At 40.3% G+C, this 13694-nt stretch overlaps 1 protein-coding gene across 4 annotated transcripts in view; it reads right to left on the bottom strand.

Moving 5' to 3' along the window:
* The window catches only part of pax7a (paired box 7a), a 64972-nt gene that overhangs the window by 22823 nt on the left and 28455 nt on the right, over positions 1-13694 (bottom strand). For all 4 annotated transcript variants that reach the window (XM_086086522.1, XM_086086524.1, XM_086086523.1 and 1 more), the window contains 3 exons: positions 12110-12309; positions 1255-1420; positions 217-407 (listed from right to left, as the gene is read on the bottom strand). In XM_086086522.1, the coding sequence (XP_085942648.1) occupies positions 217-407; positions 1255-1420; positions 12110-12309 (557 nt within the window). The remainder of the gene's footprint in view (positions 1-216; positions 408-1254; positions 1421-12109; positions 12310-13694) is intronic.

Below are 13694 nucleotides of genomic sequence, written 5' to 3'. Positions count from 1 at the left end.
TCAAGATGAATTTTAATTTGTTGATGTTAATCCAATTGTTTTACCAATGTAGCAATTTGGAGTCGCTGAAATAAATCCAGGCGCTTTGGAAGGCGCGCATAAAAGCCCACATTGGTAGTTATGCCGCCGAACATTTTAATTGCACTCAAATACAATGACATAATCATTCTTACAAGTGAGGAGAGCGGGAGGGGAAGACAATGGAGTTGGACTGACCTGCGGGGAGAGCCCGTTGCCGACTGCGTTCATGTGGTTGCCGGACGCCGAAGGGCTCATGAAGGAGTCGGAGTAGCTGGAGAAGCTGTGGCGGTTGGACGACAGGCCGTACGCCGAGCTGCTGTCGCTCAGGCCCCCCTGGTGCATTGAGGACGGGGGCAAGGGCTGAGGTCTGTGCAAGGTACTACCCTCTGGGATGGGGGGGAAATAAACACAATTTCAAGTTAAGGACTAAGTAATAAATATGTTTATTCATTATTACAACAATCAAAATATAAGGTTGGATTTGCAGAGTTGTCAGTAATTAGTTAAATAAAACAAAGTAATAGCTACATCTGCTGTCAACCATGAGCTCAAAACTTTATGTTACGATGTTGTCCAATATTGGTTACACCCTTGAAAACCATCAGCTCAAAAATGTATGTTTATTTGTTGGTATTTGGTTTGTACCTATTCTCAACCTCAGACCACAATGTAACCTTGGTTTATTACGTTGTCAGTACTTGAATAAAACAAAGTAACGGCTCCACCTATTGTCAACCATCAGCACGAAACTTTACATTCATTTATTGGTACTAAGTCATTCATTAGCTAAAAGCTTCAATGTCCTTGTCTGAAATAATCCGTAGTTGGTTTAATAAAACAGAGTAATCGTTACACCTATTACGAATCTTTAGCTCAAAAGTTGTCAGTACTTGATAAAACAAGGTAATAGTTTCACCTGTTATCATTCCAAACTTTTTGTCTTCATTTGTTGGTACTTGATTCAATAATACCAACTAATTGCTGCACTTGAAGTTCATTCTGTTTCGAAAGTTGTTGTAACTTTGTTTATTGAAAAAAGTAATGTTTACATCTATTGTCAAATCTCTGCGCTAAACTACACGAGTACTTGGTTTAATAAAACAAAAGCAGTGACTATATCAATTAGTTCTCTTTCCAAAGTTGCCCTTGTTTGGTTCATTAAAACAAAAATAACGTCTATACTGACTGTCGATTGTCGATAAAAGTTCAACTATAGCAGCAGAATGCACTCACCCTGCGATAGTGTGGCGCCGGGGTAGCTTGACTCTTGTAGTTGATACGTGGGTAAAGTGGGCATGCCAGTGGGCGGGAATCCACCGGGAAGCAGGTGGTTGAAGGCAGCAAGCTGATTGGCCCCAGCTTGTTTACGCCATCTGGCCCGTCTGTTGCTGAACCACACCTGAAAACGATGAGATTGAATTAGACTGTTAGCATGCGGTTAAAAATTGAAAGCTGAACTAAATCAAACTATTGTTAATGACAAATTTACCACTGAGGAAGACAAACATTCAAAAAGTTCTCCAACCTTCAATAAAACAAACGATGGCTGTCCCTTTTGTCAATAAGCAGTTCACAACTTTTACTTCTATTTAAACGTTGTCCATACTTGGGTGAATCAAACAAACTAATGGCTGCAATATCTGTCAATCTTCAGCTCAAAATCATGCAGCTCAATCTTTTCATAAATTTCAAAAGTTGCCCAAATTTGACTTAATAAAAAAAAAAAGTGATAGCGTCACCTACTGTCGATCATGAGTGCAAAACTTTACGTTCATTATCTGAAGTTGTTGGTGTTTGGGTGTGTAATATAAAATAATTGTCACACATATTGAAATTCAGCAGTTCAAAATATGACGTTCTTTTTCAAAGTTGTACTTTGGTCAGTAATACAAAGTAATGGCTACAGTATCTGTCAAACAGTATCTCATAGCTTCTAATTAATTTTTCAAAGTTGTCTGTATTTTTATTAATTGAAACAAATGTAAATTTTTATTTCTTGGTTATAATACAAAGTAATATCTACATCTTTTGGTGTTTGGGTTAATAATACAAAACAACTACAGCTATTGTTATTCATCAGGTCAGAACTCAACATTTATTTTCAAGGCTGTCATTACTTTGGTTAATAATACAAAGTAAGGGCTACACTGTCAAAAAGTATCTCCAAACCTTCAATTTAGCTCACAAAGTTGTCTGGATTTATTTATTTATTTTAAACTAAGTAATGTTTGCACCTATTGTCAATTCTCATCTATTGGTCAATAATATAAAGTAATGGCTACACAGCTGGCATCTGGATTAATAATACAAAACAACAACTACACCTGTTGTGATTCATCAGCTCAAAAAAAATATTTTTCAATGTCGCCATTACTTAGGTTATTAATACAAAGTAATGGCTATACTATCTCAAAACTTCTCGTCATTTTTTAGTTGTCTGTGTTTTTCATTTTTCATTTTATTGAAATTGTATTTGTTATTCAAACAAAGTATCGTAAAACAATCGCCACCTCCTTTTAATTTTCCAAAGTTGTTGTTGCTCTGTGATTTATTCAAAATATTATTCAAAGTAGTGGCTTGTCAACAAATATTCTGTTAATCAAATCAACAGACTGCAGTTTTTGTTGTAAACCAGTGCATTCTGTCGTTGGCGCCTGAGGGAAAACATGGCAAAAATTTGCATCAGTCATAGTAATAGTTGCGCTATTTCAAATGTGTCTGCTATTTAGAAAGCCAAAAAAGAAGCATCTCCAACTCTAGTCTAGACAGACAGCGCTCCTGAAATGAGCAGCACACAATATCAACTCCCTGAATGAAACGGCAAAAAAAAAAAAAGGAGGAGTTCTTTAGAAAGATTTACACATTTTAAAAAGGCTTCTGCTTCAACAAAACATGAATATAATCAGGGCTTGTGAAAGGAGCCAGCAACCTGTTCCATTTAGCCGAGACAAGGCCCGGCCTTCGCTGTGTGCTCGGGGGGTTGAAGGACATTGATCTATGCCTCGCACAGGCAATTCATCAGAGTTTAATACACTGTCAGCGCAGTTCATCTACTGTTGTGTTTCAAACGGCCCAGCCCATTGTGAGCGCACATGAAAGAAGGGGGACAAAAGCCCCTCCATACGCCAACCAGAACAGTGGGCACAAAGAGGGGGGCGTCCCATTTTAAACAGTCCTTCAAGAGGGACACTTTCAAGGGGACTTACACTTGCAGCTTTTTTTTTTAAAAAAGGGGAGGGGGGGGGCTCTTTTTGTACACACAAACATACACATAAACTCGTAAAAAGGGCCTACACGGGATTTTAGCCACATTTGAATGTGTGAAAAAAGGGACTTTTAGAGAGGGGTGAAAGAAGGCAATTCAGTGAAATCTTCATCTGCTGTAGCCTCAATCAGCGGCTGCAAAACAAATGTGATGTGTGGCTGCAGTCAAGTGGCTCCTATTGGGATGAAGTGAAGCGTGCTCGCAGGTCGAAACTATCCAAACTCCTACTGGGCCAGACAAACAGCTGCCTCGCCCACCCCTCACTTCCACACACATTACACCCCCCCCCCCCACACACCCACCCCACCTTCTTCATCCCGCAGTGCCACTTCACCTCCGACCTCATCCTCTCACCCCAACCCTCTTTTATGTTCACTTTAACTTCCTTCCCCCCCTTTTGTCATCCAAGAAGAGTGAGGAGGTGTTTCATCATTTGAGCCACAGAAAGACTTTAACATTTCACTTTCGTTTTTCACGCCATGAACGCCTCATGATGATGATGATGATGATGATGATGATGATGAGGCCCAGATTCTTCTTACATACATATTGGATGGCCCTATTGTTTACACAGTAAATTCTGTAGATTTGACTCTATTTGAGGTAAATAGACCCCACGGTAGGCTAATATTTACACTTGGAAGAGAGTAAAATAAAGAATTGGAAAAAAATATTAAAAGTCACTGAAGGGTTGAGGAACGAACTCATGACCTTCAGCTTGTAAGAGTGCCACACTACCACCTGAGCTACGCCCCTCCTACTGTTTGCTTAACAGCTAGTACTGTATAGCCTACTTATATGGTTGTTTCTCAAACATGTGTTTATTTATTTTAATTGTATTCAATGATATTATACAGCGGCTAACTTGTATCACAAGTGGAACAGAAAAAAAATTGATTGGATAAAGCTGATTAAAAAAATATACAAATGATGTGAATTAAATTCTAAATTGCACTTTTGAATTTAGTGTTGTTATGCAATGCCTTACATGTGTATGGCAGGTAAAAAAAAGAAAAAGAAAAAAGAAAAGCGTAAATGTCGCCATTAGAGAGTAAAATCAGCAGAATAAAAGTTGAACTAATATTAAAAAAAAAGAAAATTAAACATAATATATTTTTAGATTATTATTATTGGAGTTCTATCAAGTCATCCATAACATTATTCGTTGTTTCCCCATTTGTAAGCTCTTTTTTGGGATGTGAAGATTTAATGAGTTCCCATTAAAATGAAGTGAACAAATGCAGTTCTTTTGCAGCACCTAAAAGTTAAACATGCAAAAAAAAAAAAAAAAAAAAAGGACCAAAAGATGAGCATGTGTCACAGATTGAGGCTCTTTGACACTACAAACCCACACATCCATACACAGCCCCAAGCCGCGGATTTGAGGTTGCTCTCTGGAACCTGATCACAAAGTCACCTTGGACCACAATTCCTCTGCTCGGCTCTCCCCAATCCGGTTTAATTCTTTGCCGAGGTACACGGGAAAGGCTCCCTCGCCACTCGCCACATCTACCTGCACGACAGGCCTCCTTCTCAATGCGCTAAGAGGGTTCCTGGCGTCTTTGCGCTCTGGACACAAGGCAAAGACGGAAGACGGCTTCCGAGCTTAGCTCTGCGGCAGGAAGTGCAGAAATGGAGGAGGACCAAAGGTGAAGGTTGTTGTTTGCAAACCTTGCTCACATGCTTTGGATAAATATGCTTCACTTTTGAACGCGGTGCAAAAGTGCAAGAATCATTGGACACACTGGTTGCGGTTTTGTCTGTGGATCTGCATACACTCTTGTTTTCACCTATTGTGGGTGATATGGAACATACAGCCCACAATAAATAAATGTTGTAGTATTACAAGGAGAACAGAAAGTATGCTGCAAAGGAAGTGCTTCATCTGGTTTTGCCAAATGGCCCAAACCAACAAATTTTTACGCATGTGAAGTGTATATAATAATCTTGAAATGTTGCTGTATAAAGTAGCCTAAGTAAGTACATTTCTTGTGAATTTGACATACCACAGAGTGTTGTTAAAAATGCTGCCATATTTTAATCATTAAAAAAAAACTTTATTAAAAAAAAAAAAACTTGGATGCTACTATAACTGGCATTTTAATCCCAACAAAAATATATCCGGTGGCACAGAGTCAACTTGTGCTAGCTACCAGCTAGCTTGCAAGCTAACGGGTAATAATAACGGCGTACCGGTAACTTGCAATTGCCCCTTGTAACCACTGATGTGAACGAAGGAGCTGAAGTTCTTATACAGTTGGGGACGTCTACCAGTTTAGTAAAAAATAATAATAATAATGAAACGGTAAAAAAAAAGTGGTGCTATCATGCTATCACCACAATTGCTGCCATATTTTAATCATTACAAAAAACTTTATTGAAAAAAAAAAAGCTCTCAAAATTGGATGCTACTATAACTGGCATCTTAATGCCGACATGACCGAGCCACAAAAATATATCTGTTTAAAGCCTCCGGTGGCACAGAGTCGACTTGTGCTAGCTACCAGCTAGCTTGCGAGCTAACAGGTAATAATAATGGTAATAACTTGCAATTTACCCCTTGTAAACACTGATGTGAATGAAGGAGCTGAAGTTCTTATATAGTTGGGGACTCATGATGGAAGTCTACCAGCTGAGTCAAAAAAAATTGTTGCTATCATGCTATCGCCACAATTCAGTAGGCTACTACGTCGTTCTTAGTCTTTGCAGATGTTTTCAGAAATGATCTTCAAACACGTATAATGTATTTAGAATCTAATCTCTGAATTCACTATCCAAAGATTTCCCGTGCAGTTACTAACGGTTTTATGACGGAAACAGTGCACGTGTGGGCAAGGCCTTAGCCTCCAATTCAAATGAAAACATTTGCCTTTCAATCGCCCATTCACCCTCCGCCAAAAGGATCGATTGATGGCAAGCTGCCTCCGTGTCTCCTTTGATATCGTCACTGATCTCAGATCGTCCTCGCGCTTGCGCTAGCGAAGCCGTTCGACTTCAATAGACGGATCACGCGTCCTCCCCCCTGTAAAGTCCCCGTTCAGCCGATCCTCCATGAAGGATGCTGTCAAAAGAAGGCAAGTACACGACGGATGTGTGACGCCTCTCAGGAGCCAATTTGCGACATGTTGCTCCAGATGAATGGCGAGAGGCGAGATAATGACAGAAACAAAATATCCAGCCCTAACACGCGGAGGGTGATGCAAGCAGCCTCAACACACAAGCACTTCCTTCAGTCTCCTACCACGCAATATCACTCTTCCTCACCCGCTTTTCCTCATCCCTCCCGCCCCCTCCCGTCTTCTCTCCCTTCCTCTCGCTGCCTTCCAGACTGCTGGCGCTATGCTAATTAAAGTAGCTAGGAGTATGAATTTGAGAGGAGAGTGGGATTAACTTGATAAGTATCAGGAGTACAGAAGCACTGTACCAAAGTCATTTAAATTCTAATAATAAGAAAGTGTTAGAACATTCACTCTGACGCACGGCAACAATTTCTCCCAACCACAATCTACATAAATCCTATTTGTGCCTTTATGAAACATAAACCCCACACTGGCGGGAATACAGTTTGCCTGTTGGGTTCGACTGCCGCCACTCGGCTCCATTGTGATCTTCTCTCTTTTGCCGCCGGTGGGCGATTGATAATGAAACAATCGCGACTTTGTTACACATCCCACTTGGTTTACGTTGCGTGTGAATTTGCGGATGAGTCTGAGCTGCAAAGCTGCGTTTTAGGGACAAAAAAAGGATAGAGACGGACTTATTAAATTAATCAATCAAGTGTTGGACTAGACGTTTTACAAAGCGTACCCCAAAGAGTGGAAGATGTTGAAAAAGGGGAGGAGTAACTCACTTGCCACCATTTTCACATTCTACACGTGTAATGGTGCATTCTCGATACGTTTTCCATACGTGACCTTGTGTCCTAATACTTTTTTTTTTCATTTGACATATGTTTGCTGAAATGCATTATGGGTGGAATGCACAAGTGTCCCAATACTTTTGTCAATATGGTGTATGTGTGAGGACAGTCATCCTATAACCCCCCCCCCCCCATGCCCACCCCTCCTAGACACACAGACCAAGTGGTGAGCACGAGCCGCAGATAAAGTGAGAAAATCCAACCCCCACCTCAAAAATTGATTTTCATGCTTCGTAAAAGCCGATGCTTATAACTTATTAGATTCCACTAAGTATAATAGCGACATGCAGAATGTTTATTGGTTAGGAAAGAGGATCTCATGTGACGCACTCGGCGGGTGTGAGTTTGCAGAGTCGCGCGAGTCTGGACTGGCTCGGTCTCAATAGAAAAGTTCTTAAATTCACATGCGTATACTTTCTTGTCTAGACATTAAATTGACTTTTATTTAAAAAGCTCAAATCTGCTAAAATGGAATGTTGAGAACATTTATTGTGTAGAACTTAAAAGTCAAGACTCAGGACTCAACTGTGGAAAAAAAATGCAATAAATATTTTATACTGCATTATTATACGTTTAAACTTATAGGCCACTCCTCCTGGCTGTTATATGCTATAACGGAAATCAATTCATTTCCGGTTCCGATTCCGTTTCACGAGTACGATTTTCTCTCCAGAGTCTAGGCTAATTTGCCTGCGATTTTGCTGTTCAAAAATGAATGTTCTGCGCTTTAACATGGTACCAGTCAGACATCTGTGAAAAGTGTACGCCATCACCAAAGCAATTAATTCCGGTGTTAAATACGACAGCATTGTTAATCTTAAATTATTTTAGCATTTAGCATGAGATCATTAGATTATTGTCTGTAGGTTCCACAATGGGGCGGCCATATTAGCCAAAACATTAGGTACACCCTAGATATTGGTCTGTGGAGTGTGGATGACTCCAATGGAGCAGCCATATTGGCCAAAACATTAGGTACAACCCAGATTCTCATCTGTAGTTTGTGGACGTCTCCAATGGGGTGGCCATATTGGCCAAACCATTAGGTACACCCCAGTTCTCGTCTGTAGGCATTCAACCTTTCCACTTTGCAAGTCAGCACGGCCATTCAAAATGCCTGCGGGAATTTTCTAGTTCTTCTTCTAATTTCTATTGGCGGTTGTCTCGGTGGTTGATTCTCAATTGTGCTATTCAATGCGTTTTGATGGTCGCACAAAATAGAAATTTTGCCAAACCGCTTATTTTGTGCCTTGAGATATATATAAAACTGCTATAAAGTAATTTTGAGAAGATTATTAGGTGTGACTTTTCCGATGCGTTTTCAGCAACCTAAAATTTTGTTTAGTATCTGAGATTTTCATAATATCCGTGCACGGAGTCATGGAAGTCATGGAAGTTGATATCTGAAGAAGAAGATACTGCAGGAGAAAGAATTCCCTCCCACTGCGGCGGGCCTTCAACAGCTCGCATGGATCATATCCCACAATTTGTCAATGGGGGTCATAAAATGCGCTGGCGAAGGAGCGCTGGTAGCTGCTGCTGAAAGCGACAGCGGGGGATGATAAAGATGGATGGGAGAGGAGACGGGGGGGTCTTAAAATGGCAGGCTAGGGTGGACACAAGGGAGTATGCTCCCGTTTATGAGGTGGTGAGTTTGTGTTGCAAGTCAAAGCCCACCGTCGGACTCTAAGAATATATTGACAGCTCAGGCCTCCCGAGTCGCACCCACTTCCTGTGCTGGAGGACCTCCATGATCATCAGTATATACAGGTAGCATTCTCAATTGTTTCTCAACAGTTGGATTTTTGTATTCCGTATTGAAGGCTTCATTAATTGTAACGTGATTAAGAGGTGGATTAACCGAGGAAATGCACCGCAAGCCACTGTTAGCAAATTTGGCAACATTCTGGGTTCGAATATGTCTTCACACGCTTATTGTTTTTGGTTTTAACCAAACCCAAACGACTTTGGCGGCCAACGACATCTGGAGGATGCGTCATTGCAGCTGTGCAGGAGAAGACTGGCTTTTCAGGCCAAAGGGTCTCCTGTCTTCTCCCATCATTTGGGTACCTTTGCAGAGGCCCAGCTGGTGCCTTGCTTCAATATGAAACGCACATGTGCTTTCCATCAAAATTCACATGTACACAACCAGAAGCGTAGCACCGGGCAAAAGTCGAACCAGCGCTCTGAGACTTCAGTTCCCTTGAGGCATTTAGACATGAAAATATTCTGTTGAATTTAGGTTTTGAATTGAAGATGTAGTCATCATTCACACACTCAATGGGAATGTCAGCGTAAGAGGGCAAAACTGAAAAAATCTGACAAAAATATTTGTCAAAAAATTTTCAATTAGATTATGAGGTAAATTTCATGAACACGCCTTGAATCCATTGCAAATATTTTTTATTACATGGCAAAAATTGGAGTATTACAATTTCACGGATGAGATGAGATGTTAACTCCCAAAGTGTCATTCTAACATTTTCAGATTTAAATGGCATCCAGACAGTTTAGGAGTTATTTCAGAATTGCTCACATAGTGTTATTTAAGCAGAGATTTAAAAATTAATTTCCTCTTTTGCACCTGCACATTTTCAGTTTGAGAGGGATAGGCCTATGAGGCCAGCCATTATTTCCCTCTTTCGTTATTTTCACACGGTCAATGGAATTCAATTCAGACTTACTAAAATACAAATTGATGATGTCAATTGCTGTATGTACAATGAGAAGAATCATGTATTGAAAGGCTTTGTTGCCAAAAATGAACAGCAAATTTGACCATATGTGTAGCTAGCAGCTGGTAAGCTAGCAAGCTATGCTAAAATTAGCCTTGTTAGCTAACTGTCACCAGCGTAGTAGTTTTCCATTTAAAAAAGCAAATTACAGGAAGATTATCACTTATAACAAAACCTGTACAGTTTTATGAAGGACACGGCCCCATACTGTGACATAAAGCTAGTATCAGATAGCAACATGGAAATTGGTATATTTATGATGAGCAGCCCCAAAAAAACAAAAAACAAAAAACTCTAGAGTTAATAAGCCCACAAAGATACCGGAAGTCTGCCATTTTGTTTTCAAATTGCCATTTTAGGGTAATTTATGAAATTGCCATGGGTCCTGAAATTTGATTGTTACCAAATTTGAATTGCGTGTACTAAACAGATGGGCTCGGCTAAACTTTTGAGTTTTTGTTATAGCGCGTGGGCGCCGCATGGCAGCGAAGTTTGATGACTCTCCATAAGACGCTTTAGTCTAACAAGTCAACTCCACGAGGCCACACCAAACCTCGTGTGTGTGATAAAAGTCCACACCCACAAGACCTCATGAAATGTATGACGTACAGATGCAGATAAGCTCGCATTGTGTCTTAAATTTATTTATTTTTTTAAACCAATGAGTGATTTCCAGTGGAGCAGCTGTGCCCCGCACATGGACATTATGTCAGTCTCACGATTAAAACAGGAAAACCAACTAACGTCATCTCATGCAATACACCGAGATGGACAAAGACATGTGTGCAAGCAGTTATTCCAGCGGATGAACACTTAGCATGCGCTAACACACTTGAAGGGGTTCAGAGAGAGTGTGAACGACTGCGGTAAGAGGAGAGCGCTGCCCCAGAAAACCCCCAACTGCCCCCTCCACCCCAACCGGTGGCTGATTGATTAATGTTCTCGGGGCACAGGGGTCCCTGGAGAGGATGAGGAACCCCGTGTGATATGTGGAAGGTTTTACAAGCAGCGGCGAGCTTGAAAGTGATGGGATGAGATCCTGGCCAAAGGGCCGGAATGAGAAATCCATCAGGAATGCGTTGACTTTCTCTCCTCTCACCTCGCCAACTTTGGGAGAACAGCTGCCGCTATAACTCTACTGTAAATATTTTCCCTCGCTGACACACAGCTGCGTGGCACCCAAGCAGGCAGGCGGGCAGCTCGAAGGCTCTTGATCCAATTGCGCTACAATACTGGAGGCTGCAGATAAGCATGGGAACTTCTGTGCAATGCAATCTATACTAGTCCAACAACAATGCATTTGTAGGGATTAACAAGCCATCAAACTACATCTATATCCATAAAGAGAGAATTATGATTTTAGTGCGGAACAGCAGACATTAGCCTCTATTTTATTTTATGAGTCATTTTTTGCTTAAAACTACAAACGGTACAATAGTGTGTGAAATTGCTGCCATGGCGACCACAGCTCATCAGTCAATGTTATTGTCAATAGATGCTCTGAATTCATTTTTTTTGCAGGAACTTGTATACGATATTTTGTAAAAATGAAAATAGCACACAAAATTTTGCACTTTACTAAAAACCAGGGGTTTCAGAATTAGTGCGTTAATTTTGAGTTAATTTAAAATGACTTAACTCCCCAAATTTTTTAAACGCGCGATTAATGACCGCCCCTTACTTGGAAAGCCTGTACTGGGGAAATTCCAGTCGCAGCGGAGCAGACATTTAAAAAATGTGCAGAATTTCATAAATTACTTCATGTTAAAGATGAGATAGTTCTTAATATGAAAATAAAAATGCACTGAGCTGTCACCGTCTTACAAATGCAATTATGCCATCTAGTGGCAGAAAAATGACTTCAACACAAATCAATATCACACTCGTTTTTTAATTTTTACTCGATTATATGAATTATTATGAAATGACTAAAATATGCAGTTTAACATTTCTTTCCACTTTTATGTTAACAAAAGTATGAAATTTAGGAACAATATTTTTATTGTACATTTAAAACAGATATATAATTTGTAATTAATTGTGAGTTAACTATTAAAATCATGCCATTATTTTACAATTATAAATTTTCGGCATTGCGTGTGACCTGCTATTTACTGAGAAACATCATCAAAAGAACAACGCATATTATTGGTAATTATTGGCCTCTACCTGCACCCTGGCCTCTGTCAGTTTGGTCCTCTGGGCCAACTCCTCCCGGGTGTAAATGTCCGGGTAATGCGTCCTCTCAAAGGCTTTCTCCAGCTCCTCCAGCTGCTCGGCAGTGAAGGTGGTGCGACTGCGCCTCTGCTTGCGCTTCAGCGGCAAGTCGGGCTCGGAATCCACGTCAGAGCCGTCGTCTGTGCGGCTACCTGAAGAAAAGGACGTGGGAGGTTCATTGGTGTGATCAAGTTGGCGGGAAAAAACACAAGAATGTGAAAGGGTTTTCAAGCAATCGTTTTTTTAAAGAATACTAGTTACTATAATGTCCTCGCATGTGGGAAAGGAGAGCCACAGTGGCCATTTTTGGAACAACGGGCAAACAGTAACATACACGATGAACACAATGCTGCTGTCAGCCACAGCTCACGCCCAGACATTCACATGCAGACTTGCTGCTGTCACATGCAACTCCAACAAGCCCCGCCTCTTAAAGTCACATTATCTTACATTATGTAGCTGTGTGCCCTATCAATCAACTTCATAAGAGACGCTCATCTTAAAACAAGCAAATGTTGTTATAATGTATTTGATCAATAGTTATCATGGAAGGTCCACAACTTTAATTATATAATCACTATATTTGGATTTAAGTGCTATTTTTAGTAGACTACAGCGTTCACTTCATACAAACAAGTATACTGTCTATACATTTTATGCTTGCCATTTGTGTGCCTCCAAATATGTTTACAATGTGTTTAAAATGTGTGATTTGATGTTTTGGTTTGTTTTATTTGCTTCTGTTATGGTTTGGGTTTAGTTTGCTTTTTGTTTTCTGTGTTTCTTTATGTTGCCCTTGACCTTGTATGCATCCCCTTGTCTCGTCAAGCATTATCATGTCCACCTGTGTTTGCCTGCCCTTCCTCGCGTGTCAACCAATCAGTGCCCTCAGCCACTTGTGTCTTACCCAGGTGTGTGTTATTATGCCAATCAGTGTTTGTTGTATTTTCTAACCTTTTTTTTTTTTTTTAGCTCATTGGTTTTTGATGATGGACTTTGTTGTTTTCTTGTTTACCTTCAAGTTCCCTATTAACCTACCGTTTTTTTTTTTGTTTTGTTTTGCTTTGTTGTTGTTTTTTTAAAGACACCTTTTGAACCTCAACTCTGCCTCCTCACTCTGCTTCCCTGCACTTGGGTCCACAACCACGGCAATCCCTAACAGAAGGGTTAAAATCGTCAAATAAAATTGTCACTTTATATCAGGAGTATCCAAGCTCAGGACCGTTGTTCATTTTTTTTTAGCAGCTTGTTGCATATACTTAAAATATTCGCCACAGCCCATCACGGTGGCAGACGCCTCTGAAAACTACTACAACCAACACCACTAACAACAAAATTGACATTGAGCTTTTCCAAATCTGCAAAGAAAGACGCAAGGAAACTATTTACTTTTAAAAAATAGTAACGCAATTTCTCCTTATAACAGGGAAGGTAATTCAGTTTCTGAAGCAAAAACGCTTTCTTCCACTTTCTGCTCCGTGCCAAGGTCGGATTTGTGATCATATCACATGAATGATTCGAAAAGAACTGCTTTCAA

This window comes from Leptonotus elevatus, chromosome 10 (assembly GCF_054856555.1).
Source record: "Leptonotus elevatus isolate MCC_2025b chromosome 10, RoL_Lele_1.0, whole genome shotgun sequence".
NCBI classification, from domain to species: Eukaryota; Metazoa; Chordata; class Actinopteri; order Syngnathiformes; family Syngnathidae; genus Leptonotus; species Leptonotus elevatus.
This window is presented reverse-complemented; position numbering and strand designations above follow the sequence as displayed.